This window comes from Ascidiella aspersa, chromosome 7 (genome assembly GCF_963924565.1).
Source record: "Ascidiella aspersa chromosome 7, kaAscAspe10.2, whole genome shotgun sequence".
Classification (NCBI taxonomy): Eukaryota; Metazoa; Chordata; class Ascidiacea; order Phlebobranchia; family Ascidiidae; genus Ascidiella; species Ascidiella aspersa.
Genome location: NC_139453.1, coordinates 30,886,449 through 30,912,735, shown reverse-complemented (window position 1 = coordinate 30,912,735; position 26,287 = coordinate 30,886,449). Strand labels below are relative to the sequence as shown.

Sequence of the window (26,287 nt, the reverse complement as noted above, 5' to 3'; positions counted from 1 at the left end):
TTTAACCCCAGATTTGCACGAATAACCCCCTTTTTACCCCAGATTTGCACGAATAACCCCTTTTTACCCCAGATTTGCACGAATAACCTCCTTTTTACCCCAGATTTGCACGAATAACTTCCTTTTTACCCCAGATTTGCACGAATACTACCCCTGCTGTCCGGTTGGAAACGTGTGCGAATGTCCTCTCGGCTGTTACGACACAAACGGAACACTCAGGGATGTTGGACAACAATGGGAGGAGTTTGAAGATCAAGAATGCGGAACTAAGAGGAGGTTTGTTGTCCTTTGTTCACGTCACAAGGGGTTTGTGTTAAAAGTTAAAACACCAAAAAGTGTTAAATAAGCAATGTTAAGTGCCTCCACATTTTATCCATGAATAATGAATATAGTAATGCATTGCTACAAAACTGTGACCAACGTTTTATGTAATGTTTATTAATAAAGATATTCTTATCTTTTTCCTGTATTTTTATATTTATTTAAATGCTACGAATTTCAATAATATACAAGAAGCCACTTTGTTGTTTCTTAACAACAACCAAAGTAAACAAAATTAGAATTTCAACTTACATTCTCTGCTTTATTTTAAAAATAAATTCTTGTTGAGAAAACCCTTCATGAGAAAATCGGTGTTTTATGCTAATTTAAGTCAGGCAAATGTTCACAGAACCCTGTTACCCCTTTAAGCTTTACAATGTAGTTTACTATCAATATGCTATTTCAAAAAAGTATTATAAAATGAAAGTTATATTTAAAATTTTGCGTACTTGGAATAAAAATAGTTTTAAAGTTTCACCCCCCTAACAGACTTTAAAAATGTAACCCCCTCACCGACTTTAGAAGTTTCACCCCCAGACACACTTGCCGCTTCTCGAGGGAGGGAAAAAGTTTTGGTCGTCTTTTATTTCATGAATATGTTTGGCAAGCTTGTACAGAACAATTAATTTTCGTTATAATACAAGCTGGACAAATACTTCACAAAAGCCCGTTAACCTTTACAATATTTTAGGTTATTATCAATTATACTTTATTGAAATTACTAAGTTAAATATAAATCTTGTTGTTTTCCAAGTGTCGTTGTTTTTAAAATTAGGTAGATTAATGGGTTTTTTTTGTATTTGGTGTTGTTTTTAAAATTAGGTGGATTAATTGTTTTTTTGTATTTTTGGTTGTTTTTAAAATTAGGTGGATTAATTGTTTTTTGTATTTTTGGTTGTTTTAAAATTAGGTGGATTAATTGTTTTTTTGTATTTTTGGTTGTTTTAAAATTAGGTGGATTATTTTTAGGTTATTATCCAAACGGACAAAACTTCTCTTTAGTAATTCAGTGTTTTTGTAATAATACAAGTTGGGCAAATATGACCACCCTCCTTTTGCCACCCCCTAAACCCACTTTTTTGCCCCCCAGATACACATGTCGCTTCTCGAGGGAGGGTGACCCCGACGAGTGCCCTCAAGTGGAGGGAGTACCCTGCCAAGAACCCACCCCTTGCCCCAACTGTCACGTCACAATGAGCAGCAAGGACGAGTATTGCTGCACACAACTTGAGTGCGGTGAGGGGCAATGTGTTTGAAAAAATTTATTCATTTTTTTTAAAGTGAGCTAATTTATTTTGTTTTAACTGGTTCGCCCGACAGAGATTTTTATCATACTTGCCGACTTTTTGTAGCAAAAAGTATATTATATATAGGAAATGTGTTTCCAGTTGAAACTAAGATAATTAAAGCGTTAGGGTACCAATCCCAAAATAGTAAGGCTAATATTATTTCACGTTTTAAATTAGTTTATTTTTGTTTGTTTAAATTAAAAGCAATGACTTTTCATCAGTGCATCTAAAAATTAAAAACGACATTTTTATTTAAAAAATAATTCAAAAGTGGCAGATTTTTTTTAGTAAAAAATCGTTTTATTAGCATCGTTTTTATAAAGCGAAAACTTAGTTAGTTAAAACACATATTTTTGCATCTATTAAAATTAAATGACATGCATTTCCTAAAGTCAAATTTTGCCTGAAGAATAATTTTACGATTCAAACAATACCTGGTAGCAACAGTATGTTCATTTAACCCTAAAAATATTGTAAAACAAAAATAATTATTAACATCCTAGTTTTACCTTTGCAGTGCCGATGGTTTGCAATGTGACGTCACAAGCGGACTGCGAGGAGAAGTACTTCCCCTTCACTGTGATGAAGACTGACGCTGTGAAGACGAAGAACGAATGCTGCCCTCACTATTGCGAGTGCCCCGATGTCTGCGTGGACGAGTTCGACCAACAAGAGCACGATAGTGGGTTGATAAGGATAAAAAAAACGTGTTTGTGCAGAATATACGGAAATAAAAATCATTTATTTACTGAATAGAAGTAATTTGAGGCAAAACAATAATTAGGCAAATAAATCAATAATTCTCGTGAAAAATCATTGTTTTATTAGTGTGCAAAAAATTGTAATTTGCGGGAAGGAGCATTGAGTAAGAAAATAAATCATTAATTTGCTAAATATATCTGTAATAAGGGATTCTTCGAGTCTTCAGTATACATGTTCTACTCTGTAATCTGCTAAAAGGCAAAAATCCATACTATACGGAGAAAAACATTTATATATGTTTTATATTTACCATTTTGCTTGATTTGCTTCGCCGAATATGGTATTTGAAAACAAAGCTGTTTATTGAGTATCACTAAAAGAAATAACCACTTCAGTCTAAGTTTTTTTTACAAATATATACAAACGCTTTCCACCCTTGTTATGCTGTTGATGAATACATTTGCGGTATAAAAGTTAAAAACTGTTTAAGAAAAACAGATAAAAGCAGGAATATTACTTGAAATCTTGTATAACACCAAAAATAAACAAGTCATAAAAAAATATTTTATACTTTTACCTTTTTTAATAAACTATTTAAATATTCCTTCCAACAACAACACACATTGTTAAATGTGACATGATTTAAATTGTTCAAATATTCACATTACGTCATCACGTTTCTTGTATTCATCCGCAGAGAACGAGAAGTGGATTCATCCGCGTTCTGAATGTTGGGATCGATTCTGTCTCGTCGACAAGTCCAAGGTCATCAAGCAAGGTTGTCCCTACATCGTCAACAAGACCGTGTGCGTCGAACCGGAACCATGTGACGTATGCTACCACAAGGTCGATGACGTCGATAATTGCGGTTGCGTGCAAAGACAATGCGGTGAGTTGTTGCGTCATAATGACGATTGTTGGGACAAATGTTTTGAAACAATGTTTATTTTTGTTTTATGCTTTAATATTACCATCAATACGAAACATACTTTCAATATTTAATCGTTTGTAATGCTATTTTTAGGTTGAACATGCTTTTTTACCAAGCTAGTATTTTGCATACAATAGTTTTGTTCAAGAACATGTAAATAACAATATGTCTTTCGATTAAACGTTTGCTTGATCGCTCATTTGCTAGCGCAATGGTCGCCTATTACAATGGTCGCTAGTTCGAATCTTACCTAAGAACTTGTTTTAAATTTGGGTTAATGTGTTGTAGGACAGAATTATTCTATAATTGTTAGAACGTTTTCAAAGAATGGTTTGTTATGTGAAAAAAAATTGTGTTATTTTATTAGTTTATTTATTATTACAGGTGGAATTTCTTAATTAGCTATTATAATGGAATTTTAAACGTCTGATAAAAATTAAAAAAAATCAAGTTTTTCGTTTATGATAATTAATATATAAAAAAATATGGTGTTTACTTCTAATAACTAACAGTAGTAAAATTTAGACTGGTCTACAGCTGCTCGTTTAATTTTTAAAGCACAAAAATACTGGATTTTTTTTATGAAATTAAAGTGTAGCAAATACACTTCAATTAATGAGCAAACCTTTTTCCTTTCTTTATAGTTAAGGATGACTGCCCACGACCGAATTGCACGCATGAGTGCAAGGAGATAGTGGACTCTGGTTTGAAGGATAGTTGTGACTGCCCGGTTCTCGAATGCAGTGAGTACACCACTTTTATAACTTGTGCGAACGATTGATAAAACTTAGTTCTCTTTATCGCGTTTTTCATTGTTAATAACATTCGATAAATGTTTAAATCGCCAACTTGTGTACATAACTCCAGTGTTTACTATTTATATGATCATATAATAGTATTCGCATTAAATCAAGTTAGTTTGCTTTAATAAAGTATACCGTTAGGATTATTAAACTCAGTGTGTATTATTTTAGTTTTTTGATGTTAAACGCCAAAGTAGACATGTAAAAAATCCATCTGTGCCAGCTTTTGTGGATTTTCCCTGTTTTTCGTGACGTTTACCCATGGCTGAAATTAGAATAATTTTCTTATTGGAACGCAAATAAATGTTCAGAGATGACGTCACAAAGTTACGTCATAACAAGACATTTATACAAGTAACCTTGGGAAAACTAAGTTGATCGCTCGGCGTAGTGCACAAATATGCAACTAAAATCTAATTTAACCACATTTGAGAAAATGTCGGGATGGACTGGTGACCGAAAATACATAACAAAAATTATTATAAGTAGACGGCGTTCCATTTTTGCTTTCATCACTTTAACCTGAATATCGCTGCAGAGTTGAAGAAATGCCCGCAGACGAACTTGACTTGTGACGATCCTGAGATGGATGTTTTCCAGTGGATGGAGCCAGACCTCAACGTTTGCTGCCCACAATTTGGATGCCGTAAGTCCAAGCTAACACAATAAAAATAATGAAAAAATAATGGAAATATATATCGAGATTATATTCGGATGCCGTAAGTAGCACAAGAAAAAATATTAAAGATAATATTTGAGAGATAAATGGAATAAACAGGGAATAGAAAGCTTCATTCCTAATTTCGTTTTATAAAAAATAGATTTTGAGAATGACTAATAAATTACTGAGGTGTCGTGAAAAATATTGTAATACTCTGCATGTTTTACGCACTTATTTTACCAACCTTTAATCCTCACACCTATTGACTCGTCACACCTACCTCTACACACAGGCTGCAACTTCACTCGCTGTGAGGAGGCCCAGTGCGCCCCAGGTGAGGTGGCGGTCAGGAACCTTACTGACGCCAGGTGCTGCTGTCCCAAGTACGACTGCATCAGTGAACCACCGGCCGGAGATTTCTGCATGATCGGGTCGAAGAAGATGAAGGTAACAATACGAGGGAGTTGGGAGTGTTGTAAATAAGTAGTTGTAGGACTCCAATGTAGTCATTTGCGCAGAATATTAAGTAAAGTTATGAACAAAATGCTTTACATTCTCGATTCTGAGCAATATTATGAAATTACTTGTGTCTAAATAACTTATTGTAAAGTAACTTTTGCAAATAATTTGCCCAATAACTCAAAGTCAACGTCTATGCGGAAAATAGCAGCTTTTTTCGCCTCAGTTAAAATCACACACAATTTGAATAAAAAAGAGCGCGTTCCTTTAAACTGCCTTTAAACTATTATTCAGCGATTCAGTTTATGTGTAGGGAATAAGGACCCAAAAACATAAATCACACATCCATTGAGCCTCATTTTTTACGTACAACTTAAAAAAGGAAGAAACGCACAAAATCTGAAGGGACAAGGTTAATCTTGCTAGCTTGGCTTTATCGCCTAGTTTTCGTTGCATCAACGACATCTTACAGCCACGGGGCTTGAGCCTTTAATAAATTCCGTGCAACCGAGCTAGTCATTCCCAGGGGGTTAATAGAGGTAAATTCAGACTTGGACAACAAGATTTGATTTTGCCTTTTCAAATTATATAGGAATTAAAGCATTTTAGTGTTTTTCAAATTACAGAATTAAAAGTAGACCATTTAAGTTTCACAATTATAATTGAATTAAAATTACCGAAAACTTAGTATTTACTCATTTCTTCTTATCATCTGCTTATTTTTTTTATTTTTTGGTTCTAAGTCTCTAGTGCAGTCATTTGCACAAAACAGCCCAGTCAAGTGATGAACAAAATGCTATACACGCCTGATTCTGAGCAATATTATGAACTGCTTGTATTTTATGTAATTTATTGAGAAATAACTGAAATTTTAAGTCAATTTCGGACAATATTTTTCGCTGACATTCACATTTTGTTGGATTTAGATAACAAAAACTGAACAATTAGATAAAAACAACGCCTTTCGTTTAGTTAGGCTACATTCTTTTCAAGATTTCAATTTAACTTACCATTTACTCGCGTGCTTATTTTCTCCTTAGATCGGTGAGAAATGGATCAACAAAGACAACCACTGTGAGATGATGCAGTGTATGTACGTCAACCCACACTCCAAGAAGACAAAGATCGACATCTTCCCTCGCCACACGTGCTCCAAGGACGGCTCAAGGTCAGCCAGGTCCACGTGTTCGAACAACGAGGACAGCTACTGGGCTGATACCAAGGAGGGATGTTGCAGGGAATCCGTATGCCCATGTAAGTCGTATGCGTAAATATCATGTAAAAATGGAATACCAATATAGTTACTATCTTTATTAAAAAATGAAAGATCCAAACACAATACACATACAAGTACATTGTACAACAACTATGATTTAGCCCTTATGAAGTGGTTGTTTGTTCGTTAATAGGATGCAAGCAATAGTGCTATGGATACCAATATAGTTACTACTGTATAAAAACAGTCTCGCAGAACCACAAAGGTTATAAATAAAGATCTAAAACCACTTTTTCAAAAAAGAGCAGATTCTATAATTACGCAAAATGCATCATCAGTTCTACTTAAAAACTTATTCAAACAGAATTACTTAAAAACTTACGTTTAAAATTTACTCATTATGTCTTTATGATCAAACTTTACAAACATTGCACAAAACAATTTTCAAGTAATGAGTCTCTAGTTGAGGTTAAAGAGAAAAAACTCTTATTAAGTTCTAATATAATCATTAATTTACATGTATGCAAAAACAAGAAAAGGTCGAACCGCATTACAATAAGCTACAAGAAAAACCACCATTGAGCAGAATGTTAGATGTTTTCTTGGTACGCAGACTTTAAACCACCACTGAATATGTACATTTTTACACTTACACTGATTCATGCAGGCACTTCTCAGTTGGACAACTGCTGTAGTCTGCATTTTTGTTATGACTTAAAGTATTATTTGTTGTTACTTGCCAACCAAATAGAGTACTTGAAAAAAATGTTAACTTTATAACTTTATCCACCCGAAACGTTAATCTATAGCTTACTGTAACATATATTTTATTACAGGCACTTGCCAGTTATACGGCGATCCTCATTACACAACCATGTTAACATATCAACCTAAAAAGACGTATAATGTAGTTTTATCGGATTATAAAAAGGGGTGGATTAAATGTGGGTTACCTATGCAAAACTAAAGGTCAATTAAACATCAGCCTTATAACTAGAAGATACTAGTTCGATTTAAAGTTGCTAATTGCAGTTACAAACTTGTGTGATGTAAAAGTTAAACCACAAAATAATAAACGGTCTTAAAAATGAAGGGCAAAATGCTAAAATGTTTTATTTGAACGCATAATTAGACTTTAAACCACCAATATTTATACTGATTTATCGCAGGCACTTGTCAGTTGTACGGTGACCCTCATTACACAACCTTCGACGGATTCAACTTCGACTTCCAAGGCAAGTGTGCCTACACATTGATGAAGGAATACAAGTACAACGAGACTGAGATCATTGTCGACAATGAGCTGTGCAGGTTCTGGTCTGCGAGGAATAAGGATCTTTCTTGCCTCAAGACTCTGGTTGTGCTTCACAAGGGAGTCAACTACACATTCTCGTTCGGTCAACAGGTGCTTTCACTAGGCTTTCACTATAACACGGTGGGAATTTCTACGCTATACATCTCATACTATTCGTGTTGGTGGAAAATTCCACGCTAAGGAGTGTTATGTCCACCTTTTTTAACATGATGGTGGCACTTAACACCATTTTTTTTACAAATTTTCACCCCAGGGTGAATAATTACAACCTCCAATGTTTACAGGTGGCGTATAACTAGTGTTGTAAATAAGTTTGACTTGAGACTTAAAAAAAATATGTCAAAAAAAGAACAAATAAATAGTAAAATATAGAGGAATGAAAATTTGACCAGAAAATACATGATTCATCCACAGTCCAGGTTTAGTCAAGAATGATGGATCTAAAAAAATGTACAACATTTATTTTCACAACCAATGGTTTTCTTAAAAGGAATTTTGTCTAGGTTATTAGGCCCAAATTAACTTAAGCGTTTGAAATCTCAATTAACTTTCGTTGGTAATTTACCATTTTCTAAATAAAATACTTTCTAATATAAAAATCGTTGATTTAGATCACAAACGTTAAAACTCAGTAAAAACAAACCAAACTTTTTCTTGTTCAGTTCTTCTTGGACGGCGTTCTAACCGTGGTCAATGATGCGTGGCAACCTGAGGGCAGTGACGTCAGGATTGAGTCGTACGGATACAAGACTCTTCAACTCAGGATCCTGTCGCTTGGGATTGAGTTGATTTACAAGACCCGGACCAGCCACCAATCTCTCATCTTGAAAATGCCTTATGAGACTTACGAAGGGAAAATGTCTGGACTCTGTGGTGAGTTGACAAATATTTAATTAAATAATTAAGCTTAACTGCTGCAGTCTTGTAATGACTCAAGTCCTCTTAAGTGATTGTTTTCAAATTACTGGTTACCCTAATTGTTTTGGGACGAACCTTGAAGTGGCCTTCACATAAATTAGGTATAACCATGACCTTAAAATGACCTTCATTACAAACTTAATTTTACAATGTGTAAAAACGACCTTGAAATGACCTTTGTAATTTAAACCTACCGCTTGCAAAACGACCTTGGTGATGACCTTAACATAAATAAAACCTAACCACGCGTAAAAACGACCTTAAAATGACCTTCACAACCAATTAAACATCACTGCGTGTAGCAACAACCTTCAATTGACCTTCAACATAAATTAAACATCTACCACGTGCTCGTGCAGGAACTTGCAACAACAACCTTGGTGATGACCTTATCGGTCGTTCGCGACAATTGTTCACCGCGGACGCGACAGGCGACATTGACAAGTTCGCGGTTTCCTGGATGGCGAATATGGAAGACCTTGACCATGACCAGTGCCTCCCTGTGGAACCAGAATGCCCGTCGGAACCCGAGTACCCCAACTGCCCCACCACCCTACCTATTGATGATTGTGTGAATTGTGAGAACAAATGTCATCTCGCGCATGAGAAGTGCCAGGTTTGCGAGGAAGATCCTTGTGAGGTGAAAACATGTTTTTTGTACTTTCAGCTAATATTGTTTGCTTGGTGTTGTTTCAACCAGTGGTTCTCAACCTTTTTAGCTTACGGACCAGTAAAACCTAAAAACATTTTTTTAGCTTTTACACACAACTGGTCTTAAATTTTAAGGCTGGGCACAACACTTGCAGCATTGTGACGTAAGATAAAGTCCAAATAGACCATTAACTCTATATTACGTGACAATGCTGCAAATTACATAACTGGCGAAGTTCTAAATTAAATAGACATTCCTTTAATATCTTCCATTTTGCAATTGGTATTTGAAATTGTAATATATTTGGTGGACCGGCAGGAAAGTTGATGCGGACCGGCGGTTGAGAACCACTGGTCTGAACAAGATTTATCAATCAAATTTTTGGTAAAAAACAACTTTTAAGTCGTCAGAAGAAATAATTTGTCAGACTTTCCAGGAATCGCTTTATGTTTTAATAAAACAGCAAGATAAATCTCTTTAACGTTTATCCCTCGCAGTAATATTTTACGTTTACTGCTTTTTCACTATTAATTTGTTACAAGTTTGGTGATTTTTTATTAGTAAGCTTAATATGATGTTTTTTTACTAAAATGTATTAAAATCCCTTATAGTAATTAACAGCAGTCACTTATTCGTAAAATAATTAAATGAATTACGCTTTCAAGGCTAGAAAATGAAGGTGAATGGAATAAACACCGCCAAACTTTGGGAACTTTAATTTTAAACTAATATTGAAGTCGCATTTTTATGTAGCGTCGTTTAAATTTATTTTAAGTGACGTATACACACCCGATTGTTTCGCTTAACCCTGGCATTGTGACGTCAGGTGATGGTTGACCACGCGGCGTTCGAAGATTGTCGCCTCCAGGTGCCGCCAGAGGGCTACCTCCCCCAGTGCAGATTTGACCTTTCCCTCGTCATCAACGTGACCTCTGTGAAGTGCGACCCTTGCAACTCTCCAGCTGTTGTTCAGTACGCCACCATGTGTGAAACTGTGGGCAAGTGCTCGTACTGGAGATCTGCTCTGGGATGTGACGGTGAGTAGAGTAATGGTTGGTGCAGATTTCGTTAAGCATGTATTTATATCTAGTTAATATTTTATATTTTTGAGCCACCTTAGTTGTTTTTTTGCCATATTTTCCACCCTTTAAATGAGTTTAAACCTAAGTCCCTTCAAATTTTTTCCTAATAACCTAAAAAAATGGCCTTTAAACATTTTAATTTCAATTCACGGTGGCAGAGGGTTAAAAGTCATAAAAGGATGTATACTGGACCACCTAATAAATTTCAGCCACCTTAGTTGTTTTTTGCCCGCTTTAAATTGGTTAAACTTAGTGTTATGGTTGGCTGAGAGCTGAGAGCTGTGACCCCCCATCGGAACCACTATTTTGCATTGATTTTTTGAATGTTAGCTTTTTTACCAATAGTTCTAACTCCAACCATTACGAAGACAAAAGTTGGTGCACAGATTTGTCAAGACTAGACATACAAAAATATTTGCGACCCGTTAAAGATGATTATTTGACATTATTTAGATAATTCCTTTTTTCAACAAAAAACTTTTTACCTAAAATATTTTACGTCGCTAATGACAAAGCCAAGGAATATAAATCATCTTAACTTGTTATTTGTCAATCAAGGAAAATTGACTGACACAAATGTTTGTTAATTAATACAGATCTTTATTTTAAACAACACTTCAAGACAATTTTACCATATTGTCTAACTCCAAACAAGCTTCACCTTCGACTTGTGTTGCTTCTTGCAGAGATCGAGTGCCCAGCCAACCAGGAGTTCCGCGAGTGTGAGATGGATTCCCTCAAGTACATGTCTTGCGACAACCTGACTGTGTACGACAGCGGTGTGAGGGTGGAAGGTTGCTTCTGCCCTGAGGGAACCGTCAGGGAAAACGCTCAATCGCAGAACTGCGTGCCAACCCAATGTAAGTGTTGTATAGATGGTTGCAATCTTGTGAGCATATGAGCGTTTGTTTGAATGTTACATACATCTTAATGATGTAGGATTTTTTCATCTTTTGTCTGACTGGTTTACATTTCTTACTGTTGTATAAGAAACAATCCCAGTGGTCAAATATTCGTTTTTGGCCTTTTTGCTTTATGTAAAGATTAATTTTAAATATTGTTTTAAATGAACAAAGAGGGGGCCCCAAAGATATAAATTCGGTTAGCCTCTCTGGAGGTCTCATATGTACGATATAACGTGTGCTGTTATATTGGCTGGTACGACTTTCCAGTTCGCAGTTGCACACACTTGTGAAGGTCTCAGTTAGAGATACCTGGTAATATCGGATCGGTGCCGATACCCGATGTCAAGCGGCGATATTGATACTCGTCCGATAATATCGGATCGGAGTTGATACCCGATGTCAAGCGGCGATATCGATACTCGTCCGATACTAGGCTGGTAATTAGTGCATCTCAGCCATGTTTTGCTATCAAACGTAGAGTGTTCTAATTGAAAAGGTAACTTTTAGAAAAATTTTTACATTATATATCTAAGGTAAACAGGCTCTCTTAGGCAAATGCAACTTTCCGCCTAATACCCTGAAAATATTGGCATTGCGCGCACCAAGTTGATCACCTTTGCTGGTTTTATCATAGTAAGAACGTCATGTTGGTCAGATTGACGGTACTTCACTTTTAGTCAAAATATCGGATGCGGAAATAAAATACTAAATATCACACGTCCCTATTCACCCTGAATTTATTGCAGGTTGCTTTGCTTGCTATGTGTACTATATAACTTGTGCCGTTATAGTTGGTCAGTAATACTTCTGGTGGATCAGTCCGCAGTTGTGAACACTTGTGTATGATGTTAAAACGTTTTTTTAATGTTAATCTCCCAGGTTGCTTTGATTGCCGACCAGCCCCCGAATGTGAGGGTGACGCCGTACTTCAAACCCAGGGTGAAGATGAATGTGGTTGCCCCATACACTACTGCCAGAGTGGTAAGTGGACTACAACAGGCTGTTAATGGGGTTGGGGTAGTAGAACTTTTTTCAAATTGACTAAAAATCTATTTTTAAAGTATTTTTTTTTTGTTTTTTCAAAAGTGTTGTGAAAATGAAGTACGCCACCCAACGTTCTAAACGACAAGGACCTCTGTTCATAAAAGGCTCCGATTTTTTAATTTACATATAATGCGCTTCAACCGACTAAGCATACATTTTCACTGGATATTTTTATTGTATATTAAAAAACACACAAAAAAACAGTTAACATATTACAACAAAAGAACTGTTTTGTAGCTTGATAATAAATTGCAAAGCCACAAAGGTGGATCGACATCATCTTCATTAAGACGTTTCGATACGAGCTTGTACCATCTTCAGTTAATTTCTACTCGATCTTTTTGGCTTTGTAATTTGTTATCAAGTTACATTACTTATCCATGCATTGTGAACCCAAGGACTGTTCTGCTATATACAATCAGTTTCTCTTATTTTCGCGTATAAAACCTATAAAAAGAAGGAAAAGATTACAACATTTCTGTAAATACTCACGGCAGCCATCTAGCGGCCAATCCTAATACGTACTTTCATCCGTTAGGTGGCGGTGGTGGAGAGGCATGTGGATCGGTTGAGCAGCGCCAGGATGCGCTAACCACATTTGCTGACGGCAATATGTGCTACACAACCGACCCTGTTACAACTAGTTTGTGTGCTGGTACATGCGGGTAAGTTGATTTATTTGTCGCAGCTGGCCTCATACTTGGGATTAGGGATGTATGATTATAAAGCAAGGGTTTATAATCAGGGGTACATGTACCCCTTGGTGGTACGATGCACTAAAGCAGGGGGTACGACATGCGGTGTGGAATTATGCGCTATTTAGGTATATATGCGAAATTTACGAAAGCAACAACAAAAATACCGTTAGTAAATTGACCGAAAGTCTGGGTGGTGTAAGTATTGTTAAATTTACAAGACTGTTTGAAATACATGTGTTTAACACAGAAGTGATAAATACACTGAGTTTAATTTCTATTATTACAATTTTATTTACTTCCATCGGCCATTGTAGACAGGGGGTGCGGGGAAATTTCATGAAAGCAAGGGTACGAGCGCTAAAAAGGTTAAGAAACACTGTTATATAGGATCGGAACCGACACCCGATACCAAGTGGTAGTATCGATACTCGTCCGATACTAGGGTGGTATCGGTGCCGATCCGATACCAGATTGATACAGCTATATCTTAAATTCCAACCTCTTTACGATATAGCAGCGGTTCCAAAACATTTCTACAAATTTTGCCTGGTGGACCCGACCTGAAAGCGCATAGCTTATATATTTTACTTGTCGCAGTGTTGTTCAACCCCTGGGCCGCGAGTCTCGCAACCACAAATTGTGTGGTTTGGGTCGCCGATTAAAGTAGTTCAAATGTTTGATTTGTTGCGATTGGTTCTCAGCAAAATTTATCTAACACTTGAATTGTGGAAGCAATACAGAGACACGCGCCATGTTTCTTAAATGTGGATTCATTTATGTTAATGCTTTATTTGTGGTTTGTTCACTTTTAGCTACAAAAAGTTCAGTGAAGAGAATTGAGTCGCAACACCTCTTTCTTATACTTACGCTTAGTATTTTGGTCTCCACGAAAAAGGTTGAGAAACACTGACTTCACTATTCCCAGGCCCTAGATAAAAATATAATGCAGGTGAATACAACATGCGGGCCTAAAACCGTAACTTATACATTTGACTTCACACGGGGTTTCCCAACGCATCTGTTGCCGACTTCATTACTATATTGTTAAATTTATTGAAATTGGTTCCGGGAAAGATTTCACCAATTTTTTTTTACTCATATGTTAGTGCCTTATCTGTGTTTTGTTAACTTTAAGCTTACAAAAATGAAGAGAATTGTGCCACCAAACCTTCGCTAACAAACACGCCTGTAGATGACATGGCTAGATTTAGTAAGATTGGTTCTAATAAAGACTTATCTTACTCGAGGAAATTGAAACCAATATAAAGACTCCATTTAAACTTCCTTTCTGTTCCTTTTCTTTCCAGTTCGGAGATAACATTGGCAGTAAGTGGAGAAATCACCCAACAGTGTTCATCCTGTCTTCCTGTCCAACTTGATGTGAAGAAAGTAACCATGAGGTGCCTTGACGGATCCAGGAAGGAACTTGAGATTGAAGACCACATCTCTTGCGCCTGCTCAGCTACTCCTTGCGAGTAGATCCGACGAGAGCGTAGAAATATCCCCTACTTTTACCCCCCCCCCCCCCCGGCGACCGACCTTAGGAACTGAAATCACGACCACGAAATCTCACAAGAGCGAGGCGATTTTAAATTTTAACTATGGTTTTAATTTAGAAAAAAAAATTAGACAAAAAGTTAAAAAATTATAATTTCTATTATGTGTTTATTGTTTCTGTCAAACTCTTGTTTTTCTCCAAAAATTTGTTCCTGATTTCATTTAACTCCATAACTTGTTATGAATTTTATTTGTTTGATGTTCCTATCTTAATTTGTTAAAACTCTTTATGACTTAAAACGTGCAATATTTTCACTTAATTCCAAAAGTTCAACTATCATTTAAGTTCCGTGTGTAAAGTTTAATCGCAATGTGAGATATTTTTTATTTTTTGCTTTATTTCGGCCTTATTTTTGTGCTCTATATGTTGTTCGTCCCCTTGCATAGCGGTGTACCTTCAAGCACTTTCTGTACATTTTGCACAAGCAATCACTAAATTTAATGCAAGCATCAAAACAAATACTGGTAATTTTTTGCAGTGGAAGTGAGTCATCATTTGGGGTGTTACAAGCTATTTTTAGGTATTTTTTTAAAAGTTATTTATGAGAAAAAGCAGTTTAAAAAGTTGTTCGTTAGTAAAGTGTTTTGCGGGTTTGCGTTAATCTCAGCAAACGAAAAAACTGTAGGCCTACCGCGAACTGTATTTATTAGTGAGGTATAATCACAGTAGATTAAAGATTCGCATTATAGGACGGTGTGTACTTAACCGTTTTCTCACCAAACCGAAACTAAATGTGATCCATCCCCGCTAATGAAATAACTTTTATCCAATCCTATAAGGCAACTCACAAAAGTTGTGGTCCGCATTAACGCGTAAAAGTCCTTTGTTCATTGCATAGTCAGATTCGATTTATATTTTTCTAATTTAAGAAAAGTGATGCGAAGTTATATTACTTAGAGCTGCATATCTCAACAAATATATATATTTAATAGGCAATAAATTACTATACAACTTCCAAATTCAACTTTTCCGCTACCTCACTTTTTGACACAAAATGGCTTCATTAGTTCAACTCTTTGGTACACGTGTTGCACAACTTAAGTTTCTATTGAACTAGATTCATTCAAATCCACATGCAGATGTTTGTATGCAATAAAAGAATTACATTTTACTGATGAAGTTCATTTTACTGTCAAGTCTGGAGTATTTTTCGTTCTTATACTGAGATTTATTAAACACGGGGCTTTGAAATCGTTTGCTGATTTTTTTGAAACTGACGTGAAATTTGTGCACAACTTTAACTTTTAGAAATCATAAAATTTGGCGTAGACCAGTCTGCATTCGTGGCAGTTGCTCACCCGATATTATTATAAGGAATTCATAAGCGCACTTAAATATCGAACAAAAGCTGACTTATGGTAGGTTTTCCAATATATATAAGTGTTCAAAAACCTAATTGCATACGTGCTGTAACCTGCACAACATAAAATTTAGTTTCTGCGCACCTGAGATTTTACTGGTTGGGATCTAGTATACAAGTAAATAACTAAAACTTACTATTTTGATTAACACCAAATTCTAAGATTTGTGTGTCGTTTTTCTAGGCCGCTAGATGTAAGTCCATTTATGCTTCAACTATGTTTTTTGCACACCTTAGGTTGGGAATCCTACGACAATTTACTTTTTTTTTTTCTAAGTTTATATGTGCAATATACCAATTAGGTGTGCACACAAATTGCTTTAGAAACAATATCAATGTGTGTCGCCACAAAATGCAGACTGGTTTACTGTAATTACATAACCGTTGTGATGTTACAAAATATTTTTTATTGACAATGAAAAAATTCTCCATTTTTACATCGTTATACAATGCATAGCGATTTTTACAATAAAATATTGCCATTGTTGACATAATTATGCTGCAGAATAAAGGCAGCATGATTTATCATGAATCTTGGCCTCCTGATTTTATTTAAACTAAATCTGTTGTTCTGTTCAAATTACATATATCTGCAAAACGTTGTTGTTTTCCCTGTTTTACAGAAATTGTGTGCTGAAATTCCCATTCTAATTATTGCATAGGAATCTGCAAATTTTTGATAAACATGGGTCGTGGAATGACTCATGGTTCGCCTTTTCGGAAGTTCTACGGGGGTCCGTGGAAACGGTTACGCTTGTTACAATCGCTCGTAACTGGCCTTATCCATTACGAGCGGTTGGAAACGTCATTCGGGAAAGCACAAGAAGCGCAGAAGTACGTCAACAGGCTCGTCGAAATTGCAAAGCGGGGAACGGGCAGCACTTACGAGAAGGACATGATTGAATTTTGGACAAAAGGGAATGAAGACATAAAAAATAAACTTCTGAATGTTCTTGTGCCAAGATATAGCGAGCACAGTGGTGAGTACACTCGCGTTGCCATTATTTCGAAAGAGTACAGAAACTTGAAAAACGACATGTACCTGAGGCACGCAGTGCTGGAACTAAAAGGCAACCCTTTGCCACCTTTGCCAATCACAGAAAAAAATCCTCACGCGCTTCAAAATGTGCTCATCGCTGCCGCAAAACAAGAATGGCAACAAAATAAGAAAGAAAAAGTGGCAACAGATAGTTGATTTATGTGCATACAGTTGCTTGTGGGATAAAACCTGTTTTGCAATACTTTTGCAAGTAAAAGACGATGGAAAAAGTGTTTCAACATTGAAACACATGCTAACTGTGCAACGATTACTTTTTAGACACTTTCATAACATTTTTGACGTACAATTTATGTTTGATTTAATTCTTATGTCTCTGAGTAATGTAGGTAAAGCATTTTTTGTTAAAATAATGTATGAACAAAATTGTGGTGACTTAATATATAAATTTCAAATTGTGTTTCTTTATCTTGTTTTCAGATTGTTTACAAAATTAGTGGCGAGTAATTGTTTAAAATGGAGGATCATTTTAAATTGCCGTTTACTAAAGAACTAGAAGAGGCTTATGCAGCAAATGAAGTCTGCGTTGTTGGAGTATTTGGTAAAAGTGGATGGGGCCACACTTCGAAAGGCTGCATCATAAACAAGCTCTCCAACAGTTCTTCGTTCATGCCACATTACCCCGACTTTCTGAAGCACAATGGAGCCAATTTAAGTGACGATGTTCAGAGCATAATGCCAAGCATAGAGTGCTACTTTGACAAGCAAAAGCACATCCTATATCTCCATCTTACCACAACTCTTGACGTGGCGACTTTATCGCGAGCTTGTGCGCTCACCGTCGACAAACTTGAAACTCACAGCGATTTTCACGACTTTTGGAAAAATCAAGAGTCCGAGATCGCTTTTGCAATCCTTTATCTGTTTTCGGTGTGCCACGTACTTATGCTTGTGCATCCGGTATCGATATTCGACATCAGCTACGACAAACTTTTTCACCATATCTCTGACCTTAGAACAAGCTTTCTTCCCTCGATTAAGGACGTTTTAAAGGGGTGTTCTGTGGGTCGTGATTGGTGGGTTAATGGTCGTCCTTGCCCTCCGAGGTTGCTTCTTGTGATGCAACGATGTCATCTTCCCAATCTTCAACCTCCAGAAGCACAAAGTGGTGAAGGAAGCAGCAGCAAGAAAAAGAAACCACCGCTGAAACGGCTGCAGCACACAATTGAGGACCAGGTTTACAAAATACTTCGCAAAAGTCACGTTTTGACGAACAGCGCCGTCAACTGCCTCTTCACGGTTCCGCCGAACCAAGCGTTTGTTCACATCATGACGGAGCAGTTTGAGCGAGTGAAGAATGATGAAGATCCGGTGAGGAGTATGCTTCAGCTTCTCAGGAAGTCGTGCGAGACACACAGGGATCCAACTGCGAGGTCCAGAGCTTACCGATTACTCACGAATCCTCCGACACAATGGAAAGATGAAGAGAATGAAGAGCAGGAAGATTCAAGCAACCCTCTTTGGACTTTCCTCTCACAACACACAAATCTCATCCTGGAGAAAAAAGGATTTAAGGACAGCGTTGGACGTAATCCGCTGCCGACACATTTTGAAGTTCCAACTTTAAAGCAGTGGCTAAAAGTTGCAAACAACCTTTACGAATTGTTTTTTCTTAAAAAGTTAACCGTTGACGCTGGGGAAACTTCAAAAGCGGAGAGTAAAAAGATGGCACAGATACGACAGGATTTTTTGGTGCAACTCGATCCAGAGTCACGTTTTAGCGAGGCAAGGTGCAGCAAACTTGTTTCACTTGCAAGCGCAGCGTACCAAAGCAACCTCCCAATGCATTACACAAGCAAAGTGCACAACAATCAGCTCGCACAAGCGCTATCGACGTACTCACTCCACGCTCGTGGCCCTGCAAGAGACAAGTACGAGGCTTGTGTGCAAGCAGAGTGCGAAGCATTCTGGAACGACGGAAGACGATTGTGCGAAGTCCACTCATTAACCGGTCGTCATTGTGTTCATCGATTCCACGATCTACCGACGGATTCAAAATCACAACCTGATTCAATTCCTCCGAAGATGCACCACTCCTCACGATCGAGGACGGTCGCCGCTAGCAGTTGCGGTAGGATCCAGGGTCCCCGTGATGACCCGTTCACGCTTCAGGAGGCAAACTATGATTTCTATCTTCGTCTTGATGTACAAGCGATCCCACCGATCTCCGAGTTAGACATTTTCAAGTTTCCGGTGCATGAAAGAGCTGATAAGGAACCAGTTATATCGCCGGCGTTACATTGTCTCGTTGAGCAACTCCACATTGGAACGGAAGCTAACAGCCAAAAGGATTTATCGGGAAGAGTGAGGCACCGAACAATCAGCGGAGACAGCGAATGCCAAGTATCGACTCAAGAAAGCGGGAACGATTCTCAAGTCGAAGAAGCAAAGAAGCCGTCGACACAAGATCGACAACGAACGACCTCAGCAAATTATGAGTTTAGTTTGAACTCGGAAACAATGCAAGAAGTTCAAAGTGTCGATTACACCGAAGAAATTCCGCAAAGACAAACTTTCACCGAAGGAATGATCCACTCCGGGTTGGACGAAGATGTTCTTCCTTTGTTCTCGTCATGGAGTTTAGTGCGACTCGGGTCCTCCTCGTCTTACATCCCAGGACACGGACTTGATCTTCCAGGATTCTTACCGGGAACCGGATTCCTGGTTTCGTGGGATATTTCACTCCAAGGAGACGAAGCGTGCGCTACGCACTGGCCGGTTCCGGGAGAAGCTCGCAAGTTGTCGCTGAAAGAAACGAAGCTGATGCAGCAGGAAATAACGAAGGCCTACGTCGGGTACGAGTACGAAACTCCAAGGGGTCAAAGGTTTATCTGTTCGGCCCCTGAGAAGCCCGTGAAGGTCGGGAACAATGGGATTGTACGAGATCCGATTCAGCCACTTCTTGACATGGATATGCCGCTTTATTGTGCCAGTCCGGTTTCGGCACGCAACGGAAAACCACTTCTTGGACAGTTGATGCGAGTTTACATTATAACGCCGCCCGAGAGCAACGTACACATCACTATAAAGCCTAAAGTGATTCCGGGACCAAACCCAACCCCGACTTTTTACCCAAGCCAGCAAGAAATAGCGCTACGTCACAATTCGATGTGGGTGTTACGCTTTCCGTATGTGTACGTTAGCGAAACTGGGTCACATTCTCCATCGAAAGACTTGAACCAAATTAGCGCGTGGCGTGTGTTGAAGATGATTTCTATTGAAATAGATCGTTAGAATAAATTGTTTTGTCAGAAATATTTCACCGCATTACTATTAAAAGGATTTAAAACTTCTAGGTATTTTTGTGTTTTTAAATCTTTTATATTTGTTACTTTTTCCAATTGTATAAAACATTTATGTTCCAAATTCTTTATTTGCGGTTCATTCCCCCTGATAATTGGTTGTTGGTTTAATTTCTAGCAATGCCTTACAATTATTCCAAATATGAGCTAGAAATTTAACAAATATTTCAGTTTCTTTCACCTTAAACTGTGTTCTGTTTTGAGGTTCAAATTGTTAGGTGTTGAAAATGGCGGAGAGTTTGAGTTTTGTTTCTCAAAAGATCAATCGCGTCAGATGGCAACCTGTTGTATCAAGTTTACAGAAAGCTGAGTCATTTGCTTGTGGAAGCTATGAAGATATGGTAAACTTTAATTATCTACCCAGCAATCTAACGTGTGTTTCGAAATACAGGATATATGCAGGCTGGACATATCTTTTAATAATTTTAAATTGTTTATGGCAAATCAATATAAGTACTCTATGCATAGATCTGTAATGTAGCTTAAAAATAAACGAAAAGACAAAAATGTCTAGTAAATCGACATCATGTTAAAAAGATGTTTCAATATGCACTTGTATTAAATTTTTTTTTAGGATGTTGATTTACTCGACCTAATTGCGTTTGACACTCTTCAGGCAAATCAATTTATTTGAATAGTTTTGTAGTTAAGCACCAGCAAATATGCATATATTACTGTTAAAAACAAAAAATAAAAATGCTAACATTATGTTAATTGGATCTTACCAATGTTCAGTTGAAAAATATTTTTATCTTGCAGAACAACAGTATTTCTGTGTGGGCAGTTGGGCACATGGCTCACAATGTCAACCAACAAATAGACAGCTACATGGATGATATTGAGAACAGCCAACCACAAAAAATATGTGAATATCACACAAACAGTAAGTAATGCAAAATATGTAGGATCATACAATTTTTAAATAATACCACTAACAATCCAATAATCAGTCTGTAAAGAGTGTTTCTCAACCTCTGGGTGGCTGTTTGGTTTGGTTGGGTCGCCAACTACAGTATTTCATAATTAGATTAAGTGAGATTATAAAATTAAGAAATACATTGACAATTAGATATTACACACCGTAATTAAATTCAGGTTTTTTCATGCCATTTGTCTTATGTTTTGTTCACTTACAAAAAGTAAAAAGAATCAGTAGTGAGAAATGGGTCATCAAAGCTTTAATGTAATTTCCACTAGTATATTGGTTGCCGCGAAAAATGGTTAAGTAACAATGTTTTAAAGGCTAATAACTCCTATTTAGAGTATTGTTTTTGATATGCATGAAAAACACATTGGACATTTATCTGCTGCTATCAATATAATGCAGTTAAAATATTGTTTTGTTTGAATGCAGGCAGTGTTGGTGGGATGGAATATGTCGATAAAGACAGTTTAGTCGTTGGAACTTTGTCGGGAAAAGTTAACATTCTAAGAATCAACCAGCATCAGCAGGTAAGATTAAAGTTAAATGGTAAAGGTTTTGTCTATGAATGTGACAAAATGTTTGTTGTTTTGGCATGATGAGAAAGTTAAGAAAGTCCTATACCATGAAGTTAATAGCGATATACTAGTTTTCAGCATTGTATTTTGGACTGCCAAAGGTTTTGACAGTTAATAAATGTTTTTGCAATAAATATAATAGATCTATTGCTTTATTGTCACTGAAACAGTCATATACACAAGTATTCCGTGATCTAGCCCTTCTGGAGTCGTTCTGGTCAACGATAACGGCATACACAATATAGTACACAAGATGCCTTCTAAGAGGCTTACTGAAATCAGTCGGCCTGTTCAGGATTTTGTGCAAACAAGGCCAGGCCAGAAAAGCAACTAGCCTGCAGTGAGGTTCGAACTCGCGACCCTTGGTCATACCGGGACCGTCGCTCTACCAACTGAGCTACACAGGCTCAGAGGGGAGCGATTCGAGATACATAGTACCGTTGCCTGCTGCATCCTGTTTGTTCAAAAGACAACCTTAACACCTACCATCAAACAACCGCAATATGTGAACGTTTCATTCGCTTTAGTGTGTTTATAATTCAATTAAACCCACACTTTTTTATGTGTTAATCAAAAGATGATAGTTGAACAGCAATGCTGGGATGACGCGCATTGTGGGTCAAAGGTCACAGATGTAGCTGCTCAGAATCCTAACGTGGCTTCGGTTGATGAAGACGGATCTATTTGCTTGATGCGAATCGACAGCAAGGAACCGCTAAGGATTTATGGTGGGATGTTTTGGTATCTTTACTTTTTAAACCCCCTGGCTAAAAATACATATATAAATATTTATAATCAGCAGAATGCAATTATTATTTTTTATTTTTTTAACTCAGGTGTTAAAAGGCTAAATTTTAAAATAATTTTAATTTTTTTCTATAAATGCGATAATTAATACCATTTGGGGGTTACTCAACAAACATGTCATGTGAGATATAACAAACTTTAGGCCAATTTGTTTATTTCAATTAGTAAAAATTGTCAATGTTTATTAAAAAAAATGTCAATGTTTATTTTTTGTTTAAATTAAAGTTGTATGACTGTTTTGTGTCATATTTTATATATTACAGACTCTGTTGACAGCAGCCCAATAACATCTGTTCATTACCTTTCCACCAATGAAATCTGCACAACAAATATGGCAGGTAATCACTAACTATCAACCAGCATTCTTTTGTCTTTAATTTATTATATTTTTTGTATCTTTACCTAACTTAAGCAACATAAAACTGAAATATCGGTAGTTAATAAAACAGATATAAATGTTAAATAAATATGTTTACTAAATTTTTATTTTGTAGTCTTCGAAATCTGATTGAAACTGATGTCCTTGTTTTTTGTACCCATATAATTTAGATTTAGTGTGAATATCAAAATCCATACAGAAGTAGGTTTTGTGAACATTTCAAATAAATCTTAAAATAATGGCTGGATGTTGTAGTTAGACGTAGAATGATATCAAGCCCATACAGAAGTAGGTAAGATTTTGACCAAGTCAGTTTTATGGATGTTAAGAATAAATAAACAATGCTCCCTACTTTTGTGTGGGCTTTAATTTTTATTCTATGTTTAGTTACAACCTCCGCGATTATGTTGAAAATAATTTAATTTTAACACATATTTTTAGGTCAGTTACGTTTATACGATGTCCGGTCACCATCTGATTCCCCATCGCGAACTATGATATCGAGCGAAACACTTGTCGGATTATGTTCGGTCGACCACCACCCTACACAGGGCCACATACTGGCCACCGGGGGAGCCGATGGGTGTGTGATGTTGTTCGATGCGAGGAAAGATTGCACGCCGGTCACCAAGCTGCAAATACACGATGAAGATGGTAGGAGTTTAATTTGTAGCGATTGTATTGGATCTATTTTGGACTTTTTTTATCCCTCTATCTCGGATTATACATTTTTTTTGATAAATGCTGCTGATAATCCTGACTATTTATTTGTGTTTTTATTCTTGAGATTTTTTTTATTGAGAATTATTTATCATTTTCTATCATTTGTTCAGTTTGAGTGGATGCTAAATTTGGATCTTTAGGTTCTCCTTGAAATGTGCTTGGGGCGCCTAGGGGGCGAGGGCATTGTTTTAAACGTTGACTTATAGAAGTGGTTCTCAACCGGGGTGCCGCGGCACTCTGGGGTGCCATTTTTAATGCTTACGGGTGCCGAGAGATATTTCAAATTATTTTTTTATTCCAATTTTTGCTCGATTGGTAAGCTTCTTTGTAGGCTCCTACAATTTTTGTGTACGATAAAAGCAGCAAAATTAAAAAGATTTTTTCAACCTTGTTGCACAGTTAATGTGCTGTTTTAATCTCGCTTATTGTAACGTTAGCTACAGTTAACCACTCAGCAAAATACGAGCAAGGGCGCCGCGAACTATTTATAATTTCTGTAGAGGACCACAAGCCGAAAAAGGTTGCGAAACACTGACTTATAAAAGTACTCTTTCTCCAGTTTGGGAAGTTCATTTCCATCAAACCTCGCCGGAACATTTATTCACTTGTTCACAAGACGGTTGCGTTCGAAGGATGGACACAAGTTTTGACGCAAAGTCCTTGTCCAGTGACCTCTCGGGAACTTCACCCATAGAAGTATCGGAACTCTTGCCCCAATGTGGGACTTCAATCAACTCTTTGGACACCAGCGCAAACCTCCTGTTGTGTTGTAGCGACGCTGAAGCCGTTTATATAATCGACAACGCGGTGTGAATTTTAAATCTCCTATAGCAGTGCTTCTCAACCCATGAGCGCGACCCAAAGTCTGGTCGCCGTTAGATTTGGTTGGATCTCCGACTGCAGTAGTTGATATGGTTATATTCATTAAGATTGGTCCAGAGAAAGATTTCTTCTTAATTTAAAAAAACTGGCGCAAGCAACACGAAGTCAATATTTAAAATAGAACTATTTAATGCTGTTGTTTTCATTGATGTATTTTGTTCACATTAAGCTTAGAGAGAATTGGTTCGCCGAACATTTAATGTTATATTTTTGCTTAGGATTTGGGTCGCCGGGAAAACATTTTGAGCAACGCTGTCCTATAGGGTAGGGCAGATTCCCAAAATGAGTCACACGTCATTGAAGGGCGGCTGTATACGACCTTAAGATGTATACGATAGAATCAGTAGAGGAGGTCTGTTTCCTGTTAAACGTGTAATCACGAACTTTTTTGTATTTTTGCTCACTGTTTTTTCACCCCCACTGATATCTGTTCAACACCCTAAGGAAAAAATACTTGCCTACCCCTGCTCTGGGGCCTAAATCAATGTTCTCAGCTTTGTGACTGTAGGCCTCTATAATGTGACAGCTGGAGTGCTTGGTCCAGCCTTTCCACCAACATATCAGGCTACAAAGTGTTGTAAGCCAATAGAAGAGGGCACGACACAGAAAAGATTGAGAAAAAACTCCTCTAAACTTTGGCAATCATAAATGTATGCTTAGAATTGTAAAGCTGTGTTTTTATAACCTGCAATTTAAGATGATATCTTTAGTTGAAAGGTAATTATAATTGGTGCAATTTAAAATTTGGAAGGCTGAACCGAATCCCTAACATGCGCCTTCTAACTAAATTAACAACAACGTTTCGTAAGTTGAGACCACTTTAGTAAAAATAATTGTGTCTTTGATTAGGGCTGTCTAGTTATATGATAGTGATATTGAAGTGCATTTTAAATTTTTCCTGTCAAAAAGTCTCTTATGACCGTGTCGTCTGTTTTTTCGTAACGAACTAGTTCTCTTTTTCTCTTGTTGCAATCATATTTGTTAAAGAAATAAAGTTCCCCTATTTTGTGTTGTCTTTATTCGAAGTCCTAACCAGTTAAAACTGGTTTATTCAGCAGTTGCTAACCTTTTTAGTGAACCATGTCACAAGATTATAAAGTTTAATTCCCCGAACGACATATAAAGAGATTTTTATGTCGTTTGATTCCCCCCATTTTTTTAATCTGACATAATAATTTATAATAAATACTCTGCCTTTGTAACACTAGGTAACTTTAAGTACTGTACAATATTTGGCGCTGGTTTAGGATCCTACCACAACGCACATTATTTGGGTTAGGGTGCAAGTTAGTGTTTGGGTGAGGGTGGGTCAAGTACTATTATTAAATGAAAAATATAATAATACTTGACTTAACCAAACGCTTACTCGCACGATAACCCAAATAATATGCGTTGATTTAATAATTGTGGTAGGATTGTATACCAGCGCCCAATATTTTAGTCAAATTAAAACAAAAAGTACTGCTACCTCAATTTAAGTAAATTCTATTTATTTTTTTAACCGTTTATCATTACCACTGGTTAAAATCTCTTCTAGTCGTCAGGCCAACCTTGATTATCGAAAGTTTTTTAGGTAAGTATCAACAGTGTTATGAACGCTTAGGAATAAACGGTATGTTTAGAAGATTTTAGTTGTTTAATAATCCTGTTGAACGACTTGTTTCGTTTTTATTGGTTAAACACGAGCTGACTAGACAAAATTGAATGAATCACTGTTTTTTAG

At 36.9% G+C, this 26,287-nt stretch overlaps 4 protein-coding genes across 4 annotated transcripts in view; all 4 read left to right on the top strand.

The window, feature by feature from the left end:
• The window catches only part of LOC146138955 (uncharacterized), a 54,173-nt gene extending 39,166 nt beyond the window's left edge, over positions 1-15,007 (top strand). Inside the window, exons 55-70 of the mRNA XM_083394746.1 lie at positions 135-276; positions 1,412-1,557; positions 2,128-2,292; positions 3,010-3,201; positions 3,888-3,986; positions 4,585-4,692; positions 5,000-5,154; positions 6,207-6,420; positions 7,552-7,787; positions 8,360-8,570; positions 8,975-9,255; positions 10,094-10,304; positions 11,036-11,209; positions 12,134-12,235; positions 12,837-12,963; positions 14,304-15,007. Of these exons, the coding sequence (XP_083250872.1) occupies positions 135-276; positions 1,412-1,557; positions 2,128-2,292; positions 3,010-3,201; positions 3,888-3,986; positions 4,585-4,692; positions 5,000-5,154; positions 6,207-6,420; positions 7,552-7,787; positions 8,360-8,570; positions 8,975-9,255; positions 10,094-10,304; positions 11,036-11,209; positions 12,134-12,235; positions 12,837-12,963; positions 14,304-14,475 (2,735 nt within the window). The 3' untranslated portion in view covers positions 14,476-15,007. The remainder of the gene's footprint in view (positions 1-134; positions 277-1,411; positions 1,558-2,127; positions 2,293-3,009; positions 3,202-3,887; positions 3,987-4,584; positions 4,693-4,999; positions 5,155-6,206; positions 6,421-7,551; positions 7,788-8,359; positions 8,571-8,974; positions 9,256-10,093; positions 10,305-11,035; positions 11,210-12,133; positions 12,236-12,836; positions 12,964-14,303) is intronic.
• A 1,534-nt stretch (positions 15,008-16,541) lies between these two features.
• LOC146138954 (large ribosomal subunit protein bL17m-like) lies at positions 16,542-17,392 on the top strand. The gene has a single exon (XM_083393616.1). The coding sequence runs from the start codon at positions 16,600-16,602 to the stop codon at positions 17,107-17,109; it is 510 nt and encodes a 169-aa protein (XP_083249742.1). The 5' UTR covers positions 16,542-16,599; the 3' UTR covers positions 17,110-17,392.
• Positions 17,392-20,477, top strand: LOC146138953 (nonsense-mediated mRNA decay factor SMG8-like). The gene has a single exon (XM_083393614.1). The coding sequence runs from the start codon at positions 17,428-17,430 to the stop codon at positions 20,203-20,205; it is 2,778 nt and encodes a 925-aa protein (XP_083249740.1). The 5' UTR covers positions 17,392-17,427; the 3' UTR covers positions 20,206-20,477.
• Positions 20,478-25,566, top strand: LOC146138952 (nucleoporin Nup43-like). The gene is made up of 7 exons (XM_083393615.1): positions 20,478-20,614; positions 21,033-21,156; positions 21,628-21,725; positions 22,351-22,501; positions 22,844-22,918; positions 23,401-23,613; positions 24,242-25,566. Exons 1-7 carry the CDS (start codon positions 20,501-20,503, stop codon positions 24,493-24,495), a joined length of 1,029 nt encoding a protein of 342 aa, XP_083249741.1. The 5' UTR covers positions 20,478-20,500; the 3' UTR covers positions 24,496-25,566.
• The last annotated feature ends 721 nt before the right edge of the window (positions 25,567-26,287 follow it).